The sequence below is a fragment of the Sebastes umbrosus genome, chromosome 10, assembly GCF_015220745.1.
Source record: "Sebastes umbrosus isolate fSebUmb1 chromosome 10, fSebUmb1.pri, whole genome shotgun sequence".
In the NCBI taxonomy this organism is placed as follows: domain Eukaryota; kingdom Metazoa; phylum Chordata; class Actinopteri; order Perciformes; family Sebastidae; genus Sebastes; species Sebastes umbrosus.
The window spans coordinates 13,116,079-13,136,998 of record NC_051278.1 but is presented as its reverse complement, the minus strand read 5'-3'; the positions used below and the strand labels follow the sequence as shown (position 1 = coordinate 13,136,998).

General features: G+C 41.4%; 1 protein-coding gene across 1 annotated transcript in view; it reads left to right on the top strand.

Moving 5' to 3' along the window:
* The window catches only part of cdh23 (cadherin-related 23), a 185,158-nt gene that overhangs the window by 46,625 nt on the left and 117,613 nt on the right, over positions 1 to 20,920 (top strand). Inside the window, exons 7-9 of the mRNA XM_037781381.1 lie at positions 1,827 to 1,969; positions 2,251 to 2,298; positions 2,693 to 2,785. Of these exons, the coding sequence (XP_037637309.1) occupies positions 1,827 to 1,969; positions 2,251 to 2,298; positions 2,693 to 2,785 (284 nt within the window). The remainder of the gene's footprint in view (positions 1 to 1,826; positions 1,970 to 2,250; positions 2,299 to 2,692; positions 2,786 to 20,920) is intronic.

The following is a 20,920-nucleotide window of genomic DNA, read 5'->3' as shown; positions in this document are numbered from 1 at the left end:
CGAGAGGGCCGGAAGGAGGAGGGAAAAAAAATCAGTTATTATTGATGACTATGAGGTAAAATGCTCAATTTGCACCGTCTTCAACCAAATTATAACTCATATTGAAAGCAGCTTAATTTGCATAAATCTCATTAGACGCAATGAGAGGAGTTCATAAATCGTTATATTAATTAGTCATTTTTGCCACCCTTTCATAGGAAAATGGGGTGTATTAATAAAACGAGAGGGGTGTGTGATTGTGAAGCCTAATTGGTCGTTGTGTTAAGCATTTTGGTGCGCAAGTGACAGGCTTGATTTAGTTTGGCTTCACCTCTATTGTCTGACCGGGTTCCTGCAGGGAGGGAGAGAGGATGAGTGTGTGTGTGCACTCATTGCTTGTATGTGTGTATGATCGGTTGATTTACTCTCTCATCCATGCACTCATATTCAATACTCTCTTATTTTTTATTTAGGGTCAAAGGTGGAGCTGAAGCTTATCCCAGCATGCATTGCGTGAAGTCAGCAGTGCAGGGCAAACACACAGACAAACATTGTTATGTATTGTAAGCCCAGGCCTGAGATGGGTCCCCAAAGCATCAGGGAATTATGTATCCAACCTCCAACCTCACAGCTGCCGCCTGTCCGAACAACTTTTCTGGCGGAAAAACCCCTGAATGAGGGTATGACAGTTACGTTGGTGTTGGGGAAAGTGAAGGTATTTAGTTGTAATGACTGCATGACTTCAGTTCAGCACCATGGACAGCGTCTAATCCCTACTGGTGGTCCCTGTTTCCTCTTTTTAGGAAATCAAGAGTAGCGTAACTGCAAGAACGTCTGGTTCCACAACAAAGAGTCAGGGCTTGGCGATGTCCTCAGAGCTACAGTTTATCTCTACTTGGATGTACTTGTAAATGTGTGTTTGAGCTGTGTCTATGTTGTGTGATAATGTTTGTGTTCTGTGAGTTGAAAGAGAACATGATACATATTCATTACCTCTGGGGTCCATTATGTGTGACCGATATCAGCATAACCTCCCCTTCAGCCCATTACGATACCCTGCTCAAGCAGTTTTACCCTGGATAGTAATGAGCCTTGACTCTCTGGGTCGAGGGGTCTCCATGCTGTCCTCCATGCCCCTCTTAACCTCCACCTAGCCCTTCTTGACACAACCGTCCAGCACTGTGGGTTAGCCAGCCTAATGGCGCTCCACCTCTGGGTTTGATTCGCCAGCCTGTCGGAGCTCTAGTGTCTGTGACGAATGAAGCCTGTGAACCACTGCAGCTCCAATTAAAATCCCTTTGTTCCTCTCTACCCTTGCACAGGCTAGTGTGTTTGTATGAGCTATGCGTGTGTTGTTAGGCCATCTTTATCCGTAACGTGAAAATGCAGCTTGCTGTACCCACATGACTTTAGTTCTTTTTGGAGGAGCAAGTTGTCTAAATAATCCATCTTTGACCTGACCCTGCAGGTCAAGTTGTTTTCTTCCTTTTTTGTGTGTATTGTGGCGAAAAACCACTGCCACGCAAGCCATTGGAAACAAAACGTTTCAGAAGGCAGTGGTGCTGTTGCCGCAATCTGCGTGAAAGGCCCATAAAAATGAAATTCAGACAAGTAACAATCATGTTTCATTCAATACAAGTGCATCATGGTATGAAATGTTTGTTTATATCTTTCGTAACATATCCTATTATGTGGCTCAGTAGAAGTAATGGGACATCAAGGGAAGCAACTGAATTGAAATTGGAGTGTATTTGCAATCTATTGCTCTTTAGATTAGTGAATACAAGGTCACATAACAGGTTAAAAGTCTTGTTAGACACTCTGACCTTTGACTCTCTGTGTGGCAGGTTCATCAGTGGCCCAGCTGAAGGCGAGTGATCCTGAGATGGAACCTCTCACGTACGGTGTAACAGGAGACGAGGCCGGGAGGTATTTTTCTGTGAACGCAAACACTGGCGTGGTCTGGCTTCGACAGCAGCTCGACCGTGAGGTATGAACACCAAACAGACACACACGCTTACACATTACCAAATGCATTATATACAAGAAAAGACACTCGGGACAATTTTGAAAATAGGAGACGGAATGTAAATTATCAAATGATGAAAGGGCAGTGAAAAGTGCAATAATCTTCTGCACGGAGGGATGAAAAAGAAAGGGTTTTGAGTTCAGAGTGGCATTTCTATGTCTTTTTATGCTTTTCTGCACTGCTCTTTTGCAACTACATGTGCATGCAAAGTTTATGCTGATGTCTATCTCTGTCTCCACCAGACCAAGTCAGAGATGCAGGTTGAATTCTACGTGAGTGACATTCAAGAGGTAAGAGACAGATTTGCACTGTGATCACAGTTATGACACTTCCCGTCACACGCTGACACCTGGATATAACCTGACCAAATGTCACACAGAAACCTTCTCTCTCAATCCGTCTCCCTTTCAGTCTCTTGCTTTCATTCTCACCCTTATTTCTCTCTTTCTCACATTTAATCATTGTGACACCTGTCTCACTCAACGCAGTTTAGTTACTGAAACAAACTGACGTTCAACCTACTCTCCCCTGCGGGTAATCTATCACACACTTGTCCTGTTTTCTTTCCCTCTGAATCTTGGCTTGTTGTGGCTCATGCACATTTGCAGTGACTGCAGTTCTCTGACAGGTAACTTGCGGAGGAGGCTTTGGAACAGTTTTACCAAAAGGTGTTTCCTCCCTCAGGTGGTCAAAGACACGGTGAACATCCAGGTTGGAGACGTGAACGATAACGCGCCAGTCTTTCATGGGCAGCCTTACACCGTCCACATCCCAGAGGTAAGGCTGACTGAGAGTTATTGATTAACCTATTAACTTAATGTATCTGAGGTAGTAGTACAGTGAAAATAGGGCTGAACAATTTTGAAAAAATATCTAATTGAGATTATTTTGACTGATATTGCAATTGCGATATGATTTGTGATAATTTTTAACATAATTATTCTCATTTTCATTGAAAAACATATTAAAATGATTATGGTGTGGTTTTTGTGGGGATCTGTACCAAACAAAGATGTTTCCTTAAGTTTGTAAAATATGATGTGTAGACCAGGACATCTCAGCAGCACCACAATATTTAATTTAAAATGCTATTTTGACACACATTTCGCCTTTAACAAATATTGCGCTTCCTGCGATTTGAAAATTGGAATATGCCATGGTGCAAATAAAATGCATACAATTTTGATTAATTGTGCAGCCCTGAATGAAAATGTATAGTATATAGGAGAATTCCTATTTAATTTCTTGTTTTATGAGCCTCAAAACAATGATGCCAGCAGAAAAACTGACCATCCAAAAAACAGTTTCCTTTTTGCTTCTCAAACACCTCAATGTTATGACAACTGTAACAGTAGTAACTGCATGGTGGTTACATCCAACTTATGGTGGTCATCAACAATTCATGGTGCTTTTCGGTCTCTGGTGCCCAGGAAATAGCTGCGTTTTGCTGCACCTGTGATCTTCCCATGATTTGATGAGTTGTCTTCTTGCTCATATATATAGAGCATGCACAGCCTCCTTTATAGGAAAGAAAAACACTCACTGCAGTGGAGACCTCAATCTCTTTTCTCCTCTTCGTTTCTCTTGCTTCTCTGTCCTCTCTCTCTGAATCTGCTACCTCCCTTCTAGGCTCTCACTTCTCTCCATCTTCCTCTCTCCTCTTTGCCCTCTCCCTCATCTAATCCTTGATGGAAGTAATTGCCAGAGTGGAGTGGAGGACTTCAAACAGGGGCTGAAATCCACACACACAAACACACACACATCCACATATCTTGTTGTGTTTATATTGAGCACATACGCCTTTCTCTGAGTCTTCACCAAATCTTCAAAGCCACTGGCTTTTTCTCTCCCCAATCCATAAAGTCAGGCAAATAAATGGGAGAAAGAAGGACTGTTAAGACGAGGCTGTTTAGACCACCCACTAGGGAAGGTTCTCTCAGGCCAAAGCATCCGCTGCTCAGTTGTGTGGGACTCACTTATAGTCCACATACAGACTTTCCAAGCTCTGCAAACAATAGGCTTCGGTTTAGCCTCTGGAAAGCCATTAAACAGAGCTGTGTTTGACCCTCAGTCGCTCACATATTGTTAGTTCCCTTACATCACTCTGTGAATTACTGCTCATGTCAGTCCTGTCCTCTTAGTGCGTACCAAATTTAAGCTTTTGTATTTGAAGCATTGCGGTTGTGGTAATAGATCAGATTCTTTAAAACACTCGACACAACAGTGAGTCTAATTCACCGGCGTTTCTCTGCACTGAAAATACCTGAAGCCTGAAACAATGAGACGCAACAGTCAAAATAAAATATGCAAATCTCATGTATGTGAGCACAGAGTGAGACTAATGCAGGTGGAATGTGTTTTATCACAAATCTCAATCAACTCTGTTGTTAGTGTGCCTTTCTTGATAAATGAGACACAGAAAATTCATTCATATTTTTATGACTTTGTGTTGCAATTACAACGCAGCTGTACATAGAGAGCTCTTCATTAAAGCCCTCCACCTCTTCCACCTGGAAGTGGGAGTTTTAGGAACGACGTTCCTTAAGGAGTCAGTTTCTTCCTCATTGTTTCCCCTTCCTCTACCCTTTTCTGCACCTTATCCTGTTTTCCCACAACTTTCATTACCTGCATTTTTATGGCCTCATTACCCCTGTGACACGAACTGACCTCTAGCGGGCGAAGCAAACATGCTGCAGCATCATTCCATCACGCTGTCACTCACTGGACGTGCCAGAGTAACTGGGGGTTAGAGTACAATCAGCACTACTAGATAGTGCTGCTGAACTTTAGCACACAGAGATGAAAGATGGGAAAGGGTGATGGATGGCAGAGTAGTTAAAGTAAAAGAGCAGTGATGACAGAAACAAAGGATTGAAGTGATGGAATTTAACACAGCGATACAACAGATTGACAGAAGCCAAAAGAAAACAACTCAAAAGGGCTTTAGTGTTGTTGAAACAGAGAATAGTTTGAGGAGGAGGTGTATTGAGGTGGACCTGACGCAGTGAGCAGATGAAGCAATGTGAGTGGCAAGGTGAGCAGTGCAGTAGGGAGAGCGGGGGAGAGTGTGTGTAAATGTCGTTTTAATTTGTAGAGCCATAAAGAGGGTGAAGGGGAGCAGGTGGGCTGCTAGCATTCCCTCTGTCAGTGCTAATGAGCTGGCCAGATTTACAGCTTCCACACACTCACACAGGCAGCCAGCAGCAGCAGCAGAGACTGGATACAAGGAGCGGAGACTATCACCAGAAATAATGTTTTGATAGAACAGCAGATGGGCCACAACCTAAATCCATTATTGCATGAGATGATGGAGTGAGGCAACAACATACTGAGAAGTGTTTTTCACATTCCCTAAGCGCGACAGGTAGTCCTTCAATATAGCGAGCCCTCTATCGACAAAATGTTTTGAGTGTACAGAGCTGCTGTCTGAGCAACTGTGGGACCATGCATTGCTTAAAGAACAACCCTCCCCAAAAACACACACACCTCCCCCCAGCTGCCTGACCCTCACACTCCCCCACTGGGAGTCGGTCTCTCTGTCAGTGCCACTGTGATCATATCAAATGCCAGCTCTAACAACTTCTCTAAGTGTGCCCAGTGTGTGCCATCTCCTGCTGGTCCATACACTGCCCCTGACCACAAACACTTTTATCTTGTTCTTTCTTCTGCTTCGCTTTCTCTGCAGTCTCTTCTGCCTTAAGGCTGGCCCACACTAAAAAAAATTAAAATCTTAACAGATGTTGATGTGAGAGACTCCACACATAATGACATGTTATGTTAAATTGAACAGTTTTGTTCCTATAGTATAACAAATTCCATTCATGAAAAACAAGTGTCCCGACTCTCAAAATCGGAAATCTTGCAAAATCTCTCGCAATCAAACGCTACTTTAATGTAAACAAACATGGTGGACAACAGCCAGGAAGAATTAGCGATGTTAGTTTTTGCACTACTTTGTGCTGAAAATTCACAAAGAAAAAAAATATGGGTGAAGTCATGGATACATTTTAAATAAACACTTGTGTTGTTGCCACAAATCAACAAGTTGGTCCTCCATTTCTGAGGTCCATCTTACTACTACTTTAAGCTTTGCGATTGCATTAGCCGCGGCCGCCATGACTGCGGTTGTTGTCCTTTCTTCTTCAGTCAGCTTGGTTCCCAATTGGCTATCGTTCTTTCCCAAGTGACTGCGTCATCGGCTGTCCCCGGGGTTCTTCACACACAACAGGAAATCCGATCGTAAATGTTGAACGTTTAATATTTTTGTAATCGGTGCGGCCAGGATGGACTTCTGAGCCGATCGGGGGATGTAAAAAACACTCACATACCTCACACTACAGGAATATCTGGAAACATAATCTTTAGAACCATCAAAAAATCTGTGCTTTGCTTTGCTTGTCTGGAAGGGGGATCTGGCCCAAAATCGTCTTGATTCCTGTGTAGTGTGTGCCCGGCATTAAATGCCTGTTTCTTGGGTTAGCGCATAAATGTTCTCAAAGCATATTTTCTTTATGCCATTATTGGATCATACATATTCACCACACAAGTTTGTAGATATTATCCATACTTGTTTTCCCATGATATTAGCAAGGTATAAGTTTTGTTTATTTTTTTGGTTGCGCCTCTCCGCTTGTAGCTTTTCACCATATAAATACCATCCCCTTTTCATCCTCTTGCCAGTACTCACATTCATCCCTACCTACAGTAGATATGCAGCACAGTGGAATCCTGCCTTTGATATCGCAGTAATGATGCACACAAGATTGTACAGCCTGACTTCAGACCAGCGCTTTAATGCACATAGATGGATTAAATGTTTTGGCAGACAGGCAAGAGGCTCCAGGTGATAAGATATCCAAACTTTATCTGTTTACTGTCTCTCAGGTATGTCAGGCAGGTGAGCAAATCCCTCCTCAGCCTCTATTTTCTATCAGTCATATCTCAATGTCCCTCTCTAACCTACAGTAAGCTCTGATGAACTACAGCTGATGTCATAGGAGAGGGCTGCCCAAGGTGGAGACACCTCAGGTGAAAGTCAGACATCTAGAGAAAGGACAGCCCTTCAGTCTGGTCTGATAAAAGTTTCTGTATTTGGCTTCATTAGAAGCACAGCAACAGGAATCCTCATCAGAAACCTCAGGTTATTTGTTCCTAAAACAATGTTCAATGAAATATTTTGTTTAGTGGCATACTGCCCAGAACAGAAATCTGGCTCAGTGGCTTTTATCAGTTGAATAATTGTGTGTTTGGTAAGTAGGTCCACTGCTCAAAGGCTCCATGATAACAGTTGAGTAGAAGAGAGGAATTCAAACCAGCCTGATGTTAGCCCCCAACTTTTGGCTACTACTTCCTCCAAACAATTTTGCGATGAATAGCATGACAGCATTTCACGCACGCACACACAAATGCACTCATATTTGAGATAATATTGGCAGAGGGTGTTTGAGAGCTCCTATTACGCCTGTGAATGGGCTGCTTAGTGCTTGATGTGGGCTCTGGCAGCAAAACAGAGGCACCTGCTATTTGATGTGCCCTCTGTCGCTGTCAGGTAGAACATAGATGAATCTGTTATATTCCTTTTCTTCTTTGCCTTTTTTTTCACTTCTGAAAGCTGAAATTCAATCCCTAATCTTTTATCGCCTCCTGCCCTGTAGCTCGGCAGGTTACAGCATCCACAAGGTAATTTGTTTACCAGGTTCACAAACAGATATTTCAGCTCTAAGGCAGCACCTACAGTATATGGAGGACTAATATCACTGCAGTTGCAAGGCTCTCTGGGAACTTAAAAGGAATTTCTACATTTATTTTGAAATTACAGTCATGAAATATTTGTGACTCAACTTCTACACAGTCATCCTGCACATAGAAGGCACACAAACATATGAAACACACACACACAAACACCTCCTCCTAGAAGTTGGATTTAGCCCATAATGATTTCAGTATCATCTCTCCTGGTCTAGTGTAATTGAATCTAGTGGTTACTGAGCTGAGTGGTGGCTGGTTGACAGGCGCAGGCCTCAAAGAGAATTCTGCCTGACACTAAGACCCTGAGCCCCATAGGGAGGGATGGAGGGATTTAGGGAGAAAGGGAGAAAAAATGGATAAAGTGAGAAGGTTAAATGGGAAGCAGTCAATATTTTACTCACCTCAGGCTCAGTTTATAACTTTCTCCCCATAGATTTGGTGCCAATTCTGGGCAAAAGTTGTGGTTTTTCCAAAAAAAAAACAGTTTTTGAAGAATTGGCTGCAGACATTTTCTCCAGTTTTTGATGGCATTTGAGAAGCTGTTCCTGAAAGCAGTTAAAAAGAAAGTGCTTTAAGAAGTGTTGAAACTGTTGGTAGTTCTGTTAAATATACCTTGGGTTTTATGAGCATCCTGGCCTGAAGACATCTACAGGCCAATTATGAATCATACTCATAGCAGCACCTACTGGCAACAGGAAGTAACAGCAAAGAACGTATATTTTTTAATTATATTAACGTTTCTGCCATTTTGGACTGAAAGAGCATGCCGGACGCCACCTAAAAAGTGCAGTACAAAAGTAAACCAAATGTATTTCTATTTCATTGTCATATATACTGAAATGGCCTGTGTTGTAACAATAAATATTATGAATATAATATGCATTTTCAGTCCAAAATGGCGGCCGTATTGTCTCTTTGCTTCTGTACTCTTTGGTAACAATCGCTATACTTTATACTTTGTACTGCTCTTAGCAGGTTAACCAAATTCACCTCAAATTTGGTCAGCAATATGTTAAGACCTTCACGATGCCAGACGCAGAAGCTTTTGAGCTTTCGTGGAACGCCGTTGCCGTGGCGACGCATTATTCACCATGAAACAGGACGTTTTTTTTGAGGGGCTAGTGTTGCAAAAAAAACAACTTAAACTTGGCACCCGTATTCAACGTGCTAACCGGTGTTATCTGATATGATTCTTGTGCTTGGGTGTGGCAAGGGGGCTCGATAGTGTACCTATACATTTTAGCCTTGGGGCGGCTGTAGCTCAGTGGGTAGAGTGGTTGTCCTTTAACCACCAGGTTGGCGTGTCGACCCCCCCTCTATTCTGCATGTCGAAGTGTCCTTGAGCGAGACACTGAACCCCAAGTTGCTCCCTGGGCGCTTTACAGGAGCCCACTGTTCCTAAGGATGGTTTAAATGCAGAGGTCAAATTTGATGTATGTACCTGTATGTTTAAGTTTTTTGCTTTTTTTATCTTTCTCCATCTGCCTGTATGATTATGTCTGACAGCGCTGACCATAGCACATGATCATCCTCTACAAACTAATCCAAACTCCTACACTAACTCCTCTATTTTCTATACATCATAATAAATACAGTACATACGGTCTGTTTATTTACAGGCTCAGGATGTTTTACCAGCTGGTTGTTCACATAATTTTTGCATTTCACTGATTTGGTTTTGTGTGTGTGTGTTGGTGGAGGATGTAACTCTCCATCTGCAGATATTCACTGTAGATATATACTATATGCTTGGTTCATGTGTGGATACTAGCACATTTTTAAATGAGTGAGTGCAGTCATTCACTACCATGACTGATGATTCATTTGCGGACTTCAGTGAGCCTTTCAGGGCAAGTGGTTGCTTAAGTGAGTTGTCAGAGAGGATGTCGTTCCTGTAGAACAATTTTTTCCGCGCATCCTTTCCAGTCCAGGGGTTAACGCAACAAATACTGCCTGGGCATCACGCATGCTGCCACTCGTGAAGGTAAATCACCTCCTCTTCCTCTCTTTATCTTTCTGTCATTTACTTTATCCCACTGAGCATGAAGAGCACCTTGATTTGCGTGCTACGCAGCGATAGGCCCTGTTTGTCTGTCAAAAAAGAGCTACGGCTCGTGTTTGTGAGTGACCATCAAAAAGTGTATTTCAGAGAGAGAGAGAGAGAGAGAGAGAGAGAGAGAGAGAGAGAAGTAAGGGAAGTAAGGGAAGTAAGGTGGGAGCACACAAGAAAAGACTGAGTGAGTGAGAGGGGTAAGATTGAAGGGGGAGAGAGAACGGCTTGCACTCCCAAAAGCCATTAAAGTTTGATTCACCCACTCCTCACTCTTTGAATAAATCAACCTGTCATTCCCTCTCTCCCTTTCTTTCAAGTGTGTGGGTCCCACCCCTGCATCCCCACCCCCACCCTGCCTTTGGCGCTCTCCTTCCCTCTAACACTCACTTGGCAGAATTGTGAATTCTGACAAGGTTTTGCTAACATTGAAGACCGTTGTGCATCTTGTCAGTCCCTCCATATTTTTGCAGCAGCTTGTGTGATTGTGTTTATGTGGGAGACAGATAGAAGGACAGAGTGCTAGCTCTCATCGCTTTTTGTGGTGTGTATGACACCACGGTTATAGAAACAAAACTCTGCTGAAAGAAGAGAGAAATTAATGTGTGGAAAAAAGTTGTTCGGCTACAAGTCGTGCCTTCAACCTCCCCGGGGCTTCATTTTGAAATTATACAGTTTCCTCTTTCCGTGTGTCTTCCTCTGTGTCTCCATATGCGCCTCCCTCCCCATTCGTCTGTTTCCCACCCTCACTGTTCCTCAGACTGTGGCTAGATTTTCCTTAATAGAGCTTTATAGCCTTTCCAATTTGCTCAAATCTGTTTGGGCTGTCACTTCCACAGTTGAGCTGGTAGGGAGAAAGGCATTAAAGAAAAATGATGCATTATAGAGAGGTATGGAGGAAAGAAATAGGAATACTGTTGCGACCAGCAGTGAGCCATACAAATACAAAAGCTTGCTGTAGAGTAAAATGTGATTCACTTGAATAATACCTTGTACTATCTTCTATAGAAAGCAGTCATGCTTTCTATAGAAGATAGTACAACTTGGACTCTAGGGATGTGTATTGGCAAGAATCTGGCGATACGATAGATATCATGATACTGGGGTAATGATTCAATATATTGCGAGGCGATATATTGTGATTTTTTTTTTTTATTTGATTTTAGGAAAACTGTCATATAATAAAGGACACAGCAGAAATACACTATTTTAGAATAGGCAAAAATTACTACTAATTTAGTGTAACTTTGGATCGTTATTTAGCCTCCTTCCCGACAAGCCAGTATGATTAGTACCAATGGATTCCATAGGTTTTCTAGTTTCATGATGCCAAACCTGAGCCTGCTACAACCTCCGAAAGATTGAGTAGCGGCTGGATTTTTAAGAAGTTAATTAAAAATTGCTACAGTGTTTTGGAGAATCGATTCAGTATCGCACAACATAATATCGCAATACTTGTGTAATGGATATTTTCTTACACTCCTAATGGACTCATATTGTAGTTAAAAGCCATGCTTGTTAAAATATGTTGGGGGTTTTTGCCGTTGCTTTTACTGTTCAATTTACACCTCAGATCCCAGGTTGTAAAGAGCTATGTTGCAGCAGGCATACATGACAATCTCTCAAGCTAATTAAGGTGGCAAGCAGATGTTTAAGCTCCAACTTACAGCACATCTTTGTCAAATCTCTGCTGCATCTTCAGGTTGTCATTCTAGTCAGTCTGATGGTGTCTAGCAGCATCTTGTTTGGCACTTCCTCTTATAGAACAAACCAGCTTTTTTGCCCCGCTAGCGGAGGGTGACTGATCATGGATATATAAGTCGGTCCTTCTAAAACTATGGTTTCCAGGAAGACATCACAACACCTTTCTCTAGTGGCATCTCAAGCCAATACACACACACACAAGAATCTAAATCGAACTGGTAGATGACCATGATATTTATTTAGGCATTCATGTCCCCCAGAGGTTTAACCCTTTTCCTCTAGTGTGACTCTAAGCCCAAAATGTCAGCTTTGCACAAGACTCATATCTCATCGTTTAACAGGCTAATTGCAAAGCGATTCACCTCCGCACATTTATATGCTCCTCACAGGCTGAACCAGTTTGATTTGAATAGTACCACCATCGACTTTTACATTTTGGCTCCACTACTGGTAAGGCTAGAAAAGCAATTCATCATATATTATAAATTCACTGTACTGTCTAGCACCAAAGTGGCTGCTAGCGGGGCTTTCAGCTTTCAGCATTGTTTTCTCTGTAGGATTTTCTGACTGAATCTTTGAATAGACAGTACAACGTACAGAGGCAATGTGTGTACAGGAAACTTCCTTCACTGCAAGGACTTTGAGATTTGATTCTCAAAGTCAAAAGTTGGACTAAAATCAATAAATGTGAATGCCTTACTGTCCTCCAAGGGTCTGATGATACCACTAACTGCATCATCAGTGCTCCTTCCTTGTCTGTCCTTATTCTAGCTCTCCACTTCAGGCCTTTTGCTTGAGTCGTTAGTGAGAACAACCCTGTCTCCTACAAAATTACAGTACATTTCCATACAACTAAACTGCATTCTCAATTACATTTCGAGGGGATATTTTGTCGCAGATAACGGTTACAGTTTTAAACACATGGTTAATGTTGTAAATTGAAACAAAACAAAACAAAGTTTGTTAGGTTTAGGCAACAAAACTACTAGGTTAGATTTAGTATAAAAAACAACACAATTTGGCTTAAAAGCAGTATGTTTCACACGGGACATGAACACTAGTCTCCCGGGGGAAATCCGGTGTTTGTTTGACCCATCCACCTCTTCTCCTGCCCGCCCAGTAGTGGACTTTCTCACTTGTTCTACTCGTTATTATGCCACATAACTTTCAATAAGTTTATTATTCCACGCAACTCTCATTGCTCCTTGTACTACATCACTTGCTGCAGCTGTCCGTGGAAGATTTGTGATATGTCAAAGACAAATGTAATCCACGATAAAATATGTTTCCAGCAGTTAAGTTGTATGGGAACATCATCTTTAGGAGACAGGGCTGGGGAGAGAGTCTAAAACATTATTGCACTGATTGGGAAAATCATGGGTTTGGAACCTGAGGTAGAAGTCGTTATAGATCATTAGCTTTCTGTAAGTCATTATGTGTCAGAAAGAAACAGAAGAGTCAATACTGCTCTCTCTTAAGTAAGCATGGTCTGTTTTCCCTGTAGTCCCCGACTAACACTGATACCAGCAACCGTCGCCGAGGTCCCTCCTCATCCATGTGAAACCCCTTTTGTCCTCAGCCATCTTCCTCTCCACCTCTTTCTTCGCTCCCCCTACCGTGGTGTCCCCAACATAAGTTCTTTGATGTATAATTGAGTTGTGCGTTGTGCTCCCCCTTACTTCCAGTCTTTATTCTGTGCCCCCCCCCCCTCCAGGACCCGGCTTATAGAAAAGGTAGGTTAAAAGGAAAGGAGAAAAAAAGAGGCAGTAGAGGAAAGGAAATTGACAGTGCTTATGAGAGATTTTGGAAGGAAAGAGGCTATTGGATTGTAATACAGCTACATTATAAGAAAAGTGTAAGGCAGCTAAGAGCTACTGTTAATACAAACCTTAGGCTAAATTTCAGCAGTTGCTACAAATGAATCAATAAAATGCTATTATGAAATGATGTTGCATGACCAAAGGGGATTGAGACAGTCGGAGACGCAGACAATCCTCGACACTCTCTCTCATTGAGCACTCTATAACTGGTGTCATGTCTCATCAACGAGATGTAATTTAATTTGACAACGTCACATTCTACTAATTGAGATAAAGAGAGAACTGAAAGGGGAATGAAACGATGGAAATAACAGGTTGGGAAATTTGCTTTGTTGTAGGAAGTACCAAATTGCCATGTAATGATGACTTTACACAGGAGATGATTATACACGTTGCCGTTCTGCATTAGTGTCATTGGTGCTGCTAGTGTTTATTTAGAGATCTTTCATCATAGAATATGGACACAGCCTAAACCTTGTAAACCTCAGGTACACTTTGCTGTAATAGACTGATAGTGCAAGTGTTTTTGTCTTGAACATGTCCATCTTCTTCCTACATGCAGTACTTTGCTTTGCTTATCTCTCTGTCCCCACTCTTCTCTGCTGCAGAGCTACATGAAGTGATTGCAAACGGACCCCAGTAGTGCCGCGGTTTCTCTGTACAGGCTCGCAGTCTGTTCAGATCTGTTTGTCTTTCTGTATCTGACTTTTTTAGTTCAGTTCAGTTCCATTCTATTCAGTGCGATCAACGGGGTTTGGCGCGTGCACGTTTGGTGCTTATTTTGTGGCATATATACCGACATGACAATACTTCTCTCTTATTTTTCATGTTATCCACTTTCTCATATAATTTCAACTCAGCAGCTACACCACATACATGTCTCAATTCACACATACCATGTACAGACAAACACTATATATCTATAAGGAGATTTCCTTACATTTGTGTTTGAATTGCTTTTGACATGTTTCATGAAATGAAAAATGTTATTCTTTGTAGTCCAGTTCAGTACAGTACAGTACAGAGGAGGCAAATGTGTCAGACAAATATGCTTTACTGGCATGGCCATGTTTTCTGTTTCTGTGTCGCTAGTATCAGCTGAGGTATTACTGACTCTGACCGGAACAGATGGCTGTTAAAGACTTTAATGCTGTAAAGAAATACTTCCTGAAATGTAGATTCAAATATTTTTGGCAGAATTTTTTTATTCTAATTGCTCATAATTTCTACCAGGCTGATCTGTCTGCCTATTGCCTCTCCCACTCCTTATTTCTCTCTCTTACAGTTGTTGAAAATAAAAAGCCTGCATACTAATGCATATTTCAGTGTTCCTTGTTATTTTGCCCATCAAACACCCCCGATCATATTAGAGTTCCTTAGCTGGTAAGCAGATGGAGGCATTTTTAATGCCCTGGTTGTGTGGCCCCCACTGAAAGCTAGAGATGGGAGTGATGACTTTAAGCTCACACACTCACACCTGCTGTCCTTTTGGGAGTAAGCACTGGCATTCTTGAAGCACTGGAATGATGCATGGGAAATTAAAGGCACCTGGGGTCATAGTGCAGGAGAAAGGCAGCCTGGATATATGTACTCAGATGTATCTGCAATTGCTTGAAGTCTGAATTATGCATTAGACGGGATACATGTATATTTCTGCTTGTGTTTGTGTGTGTTTGAGTGTGTGTCTGCGGAGAGTCACCTGAGACATTAAGACTCGTGGAAGGTGGAGCCTCATCTGCCCTTGCGATACCCCGTGCCCGAGGCTGCAGATAGAAAGAGATGTTGATATAGAGTACAGTGTACCTATAGGACCAGACTGCAGAACGGAGAGATTCAGGGGTACACAGAGTTGACACTGAAGGGAAAACACACAAAAGGCTTGAATACAAGCACACGCAGGGATACAAGGAGGGAAGAGAGAAAGGCAGCGTATCTATTGAAAAACAGCAGAGTGCATTGAATCCCATGTGACGTTGCTGAGATGGCCTCAACAGCAACTTGGACAGCATAGTTTGTTTGAGAATGTGCTGCGTAATGTGCAGCTTCTCTTGGTCATCGGCCCCAAACACTGCTGGTGTTACATAAGGAGGTGCCATAGTTAGTAAAGTAAAGTTGTCACGTCAAGCAATGGGATGTCTTGTTTCTGTGCCAATGGCAGAAAAATTGCGACAGAAAAATTGCCACAAAAATGCTGACAAGAGCGAATGAGATCAATGCTGCTATTTAAAGTCGACTTAAATTGAAAGAAAAAGAAACTTTTAAGTTAACTGATCTCTACTGAAGCTTGTGGCGATGAGATGGATATGTGAGTCACTACTAAATTGTTTCGTCAAAATACCCACAAACAGTAAGCGGCAAATATGAACACTGTCAGACTAAATAACAGAGTAAAAACAAAAAGGCTATTCTGTCTGATTATCAGGTAGGGGTAGGAATCACCAGAGGCCCCTTGATACAATTTTGTCACGATGCGTAAACCACGATATCCGATCTTATCGCGATTTTAAACATTTTTTAAACATTTCAAACATTCTGCGATGTTGTAATAAGATATATTCTGATACATTATGATTTATTACTTTTTTCAACTGCAAATTATGCAGTTTGTCAACATCAGTTTTATCTAATAAGATACAGTTTTCACTCTGTTCATCTCAGACACCACGGACTGGTGGTTTCAAACCTTCTTGCTGTGAGATCACACTGTGAACTGAGACATCACACCCCATACAAAACTCGTGGGCACCAAAAATGTAAATAGATGGGTTCAGATGGGTTTTGTACCCTACATATAAACTCCAAAGCAGTTTAAAAGACACCAAAAAGGAAGAATATAGTCTCTTTTAGGATCAGGGTTGTCTCACACCTGTGTTCTGTGACACTGGAGATTACAGTAGTAGAGATGGTCAGACGGACTGTCCATATCAAAGGACAGAAAAGCCTTAATGTCAGAAATACTGTTGTACAAAATACTGTCAGAAGTCACATTTTAGCAGGTTTTTATCATAGATTAGCAGCTTTGGCTACAGTGACTTGTCTCAAGTGAAATGTCAACCTCTCATAATAAAAAGATGATCAACCCTTCATCCAAGTATTTGCACCAAGCACTCGTTTGGAGGTATGCTGATTTTCTTGTGTGTTGCTCAGACGCTCTGCTTTGTCTTTCTCTGAATCTCTATCCCCCTCCTTCACTTCATCTCTCCCCTCTGCGTTAGTTCCGGGTAATTGCCGCAACAGTGTTTCCCTCATTCCCAGTGAATCCAAATCAGACCACTTGTACTGGTGAGTGACTGCAAACATAATCCAGCTCCCATAAAAAGCCTCTCCACCACTATGTAAAGTTACCGCTCAGTATTTGATTATGGAGCTTTGTGATGCTGTTCCAGATGTGTACCTTCACAGGTGATTGCCCTCGATGTGAATAGTAAAAGATTATAAACACGGAGCAACAAGAACAAGCAGTGCCCGGCTAATTGAACAAAGCACAGCGCCAGTTTACATGATGCTAATGAAGCTGTACGGGTCTATGGATGCTGCAGGTTGATCTCTCTGCCTCTTGCTCTGCTCTTAGTCACATACCTCTGATATGCACAAGCACAAATACAAGCTGCCTACATACACAAACTAAAAACACACGCATCGCTTCAGCTGGTCCCCGATTCCCCTATGTCTTTAAAAGAAAGTGTGGACTGATTAAAGTCAGAGTTGCATGGGGAACTGTGAAAAATATGACTAAATAAATAAATAAAGCCAGAGTGTCTTGCCCCTCCAGGCATCAGCCGTTTATATGATAATCAGCTCGACTCTAATTTGCATTTAATTCTATTTTAAAAAATGACTTCTTAAAAAAGAGAAGTGGAGAAGAACGGGAAAAAAAATTATGTATGAGAACAAGATATTCTGTAGGAGGAAAAGCAAACAGGTTTTGTTATCATTTACCTTTCGCTGTCTTTCATCAGGTAGTTAATTTTCTTTTTTTGTCAATATGACTTTTCCTCAAGGGCCAGAAGAACATACTTGAACTGTATCTTTACTGCATGTTCATTTGTATACCTATGAATCCCAGTTTGCTTTCTTAACAGTTTTAATCCCATCATTCCCTGTGAACGGGGTAATTCTTTCTGCCCTGTTGGCTCGAAAGGCAGCCGTGGACTTGAAAGCCACTAGCAGGGCTCTGTGCTTACATTATTTTTAGGGTTACAGACGAAAATTAAGGGGCAACATTTTTTTTGTAAAGAAATAACATGAAAGCCTTAATGCACTGCTTTTTAAACATTTACCATTAAACATACAGTATGCAATGCAAAGACACAGAGGAACACTGACTGTAACTTGGAGATTACTAAAGAAATTAACAAATGCATCCCTTTTCAAACAGTTTAGGCCGGGTCTAATTCTTTATAGGCTCTTGAAATCTGGGTTGGAGTTTAAGCATTTTATCTAATCTGAATCCAGTATCCATTCCGCTTATTTCATCTTAATCATTTCAAACCTCTTAGTGAACCTATTTATGTTTAGTGTTCAACTTTTGAAAGTTGCCAAAATTATGAATAACAAAAACTCAAAAGATCCAGAAATCTGTAGGTTTTAAGACAAACAGTTTTGAGTGGCAGCCTAATTAAAGGTGCTAAAGTCAAAATTCAAAGCATTAATATAACAGCAAACAACTATTTGCTATGTAAAGATATAGTGGAGTAATATCTACCTGAGCAGAGAATGAAGTTACACTAATTGTGTGTGTTTTGTATTCCGAGTTTCTGCTTTGTTTATGTAACGTAATTCAACCTAACACATTTTGTGCCAAAGATGCTCTGTATATAAATAAAATAAAATAAATATTTACATAGCAGCAGAAATGATCAAATCTTGATTAAAGATGAGTTTATACATTGAAATAACTACTTGTGTTTCTTCTTACCTTAATCTGAGACGAAGCATCTCTCTAACCCCAACTAGTCGTTTTCTGTGATGCTTAAACTCAACCCAACCTTCACCTAACCAGTTATCTTAAAACATAACCTAACCTTAACCAACTGTGGAGGGTAATGGTATGGTATTAGGGAGGGGAAACAGACATCAACACAACAGCAAAGTTTCCTTTTGGCTTAGTCATGGAATTGATGTTAGTTGGCAACAGCTGATATGACCTTTTCAATTTTAAATTAAATAATTGGCTAAAAATTAGAAGCTGCTAACTGAATGTTTGGAAACCGAACTTTGCTAATAAGAGTGTCAGAACTTTAAAATATTTACACCAGTGCGCCCAAATCATCTTTCACTCGCATATGAGCGAAATGCTTGCACTGTAGAGCCCTGAGTAGATTGAATTCCTGAACCATCTGAGAAAATCAGATGAGGGTGTTTAGCATCTGCTCTTGAGCAGTGGTAGTGTTGTGCATCTCCCAGTTGTGAGCCTATTACATGTCCTTGTCAGTTGAGCTTATCCCCCAACGTGCTGCTGTCCAGTTAGATTTGCTACATTTACCATTTCAATCAGACATATGTATACTTACTGTAAAATATACTATAGCTCTATAGCACATGTATTTTTCATTCTGTTTTATGTTTTTGTTCTGTTTTAAAGGCTGTTTCACTGATTTTAGTAGTATTCAGAAAGGAGGTTTCTTAATGGCCTTGGGTTCCAACATAGCTACAGATACCACCTTTAAATAGAAACAAATTGTTTACTTCCACTTTTAGCATTCTCAATTGAGATGGATAACTTTCCCCAACAGATAGAACGAGGGTGCAAGACTTGGCGATGTGGCCCGTCCTTGTACCCTTCCCCAGGGATCAACCCATCTGTCTCTCTCCGGCTGTGTGGATCCCTGCGGCATGCCGGACCTGATTACCTTTACATTTAAACAAACAGTCCTGGCTCTTCGGAGGCAGTCGACCATGAGCTCTGACAGGGGTTAGGCAGTTGATGGAGAAGACTGATCAGGAGATAAAGACGTTATTTATTTCTTTTCTCTACTGATAAAAGGCCCTGTCCATGCACACAAACACACAGACACACATCCTTGCCCATTGGCCCTTATCCTAACCCCTTCCTTTAACCATCAATACCTCAAATTTGACTTTAAATCCTAATTGTAACCCAAGTCCTTCTAAATGTTTTAGCCCAAACTCCAAGGCCATTTAAGAAGTGAGAACCACACAAAAAGGACACTCTTAACAAAAAGTCAATCTAAGCTAAAGCTAAAAACTGAAAGTGCAGGAACACATCACGTAATGAATACACACACACAAACACAAATTCATAGGCTGTCCTTGCTTTTCAAAAGTGGCTCCCCTCACTGTCTGTTGGTGTGGAATAATTTTTTTCGGCTGAGTGCTCCTCCAGAAAACCGCCCATCGCTCAGCCCGGCCACAGAGTGGACAGAGAGGAAAGAAGTGAACGCGCAAAATGGAATGAAAGGAGGTTATAATGTGAGGCATTTTTTGCCATCAGTTTCTACACCGTACACAAAGACTTGCTCCATATTATGTGTTGTATTATGTCTTCTCGACCAGTTCAACAGAAATTCATTGGGTACAGGAGGTCAAGTGAATTGCCAGGAAAAGGCAAACTGCTGTTAGAAAAGGGGAGAAGAAATGAATGGCAGCTATACGTGGGAAGTGCATTTAAACAATATCGCCAATCCAGTCAGTGGAGCAATTGATTTTCTGACATGACCAATCATAATCCAATAAAACGGAGCTACAGTTCTTAGGATGAGACATACACACATCAGATTGGTTCTAACCTGATCTTACTTACTGTCATTTGTAGTGGCATTTCTATTAGTCTCTTTATGAGTGGGTATAGCTTTTTCACTTAATTTAAGATCAGCTCTTCTCATTCTTTCACTGCCTTGTTACCATCACACCAGGAATCCTCCGAGAACTATGGCTTTTTGTGACTGATGCTCCCGCTGCGGCACCAATGAATTTGCTTTTACTGTCTCAGACACAGACACAGATATGCAATAACGAGCCAGAAACAGAAAAATCATAGTGAAAAAGAATCCTTTTCAACTATTGAAGCCAATAAATAGCATGTGACCATATTATATTTAACAGGTATTTGCACTAAATTAGACAGAAAAAAGGAATAAGCCGCTGTGTGTTGTAAATCGGAGAAGGGGAGGAGACGGCTTTCAAGTAGCAGTGTCTTTCATTGCCACATTTTGCATATTGTAGCTTTGCTCTTTCCCTCGGTGCACTCTTTCTTCTGTTCCTCTCAAATTGTACTCATTTTTATGGTAGACTTCATAAGGTTATTTGAGAATATGTGCACTTAGACAAGCAGGGACTGAAAAAATACAGGGTTTCTCCACTTACCTAATAGGTAGCCCTGCAATTGCAAGTTCTATCTTCTATTACTGTCTGGCTTGAAGGTTCATTAATTGACCTCAATTCCAGTATACAGGAATGTTCTTAAAGGAGCAGTGTGTAGGATCTGGCGGTTTCTAGCGCTGAGTTTGCAGATTTCAACCAACTGAAGCCTCCCCGTGTGCCAAGCGTGTAGAAGAACTACGGTGGCCGACATGAAAACGTAAATGGCCCTCTCTAGAGCCAGTTGTTGTAAGAGTGTGTGTGTATGTG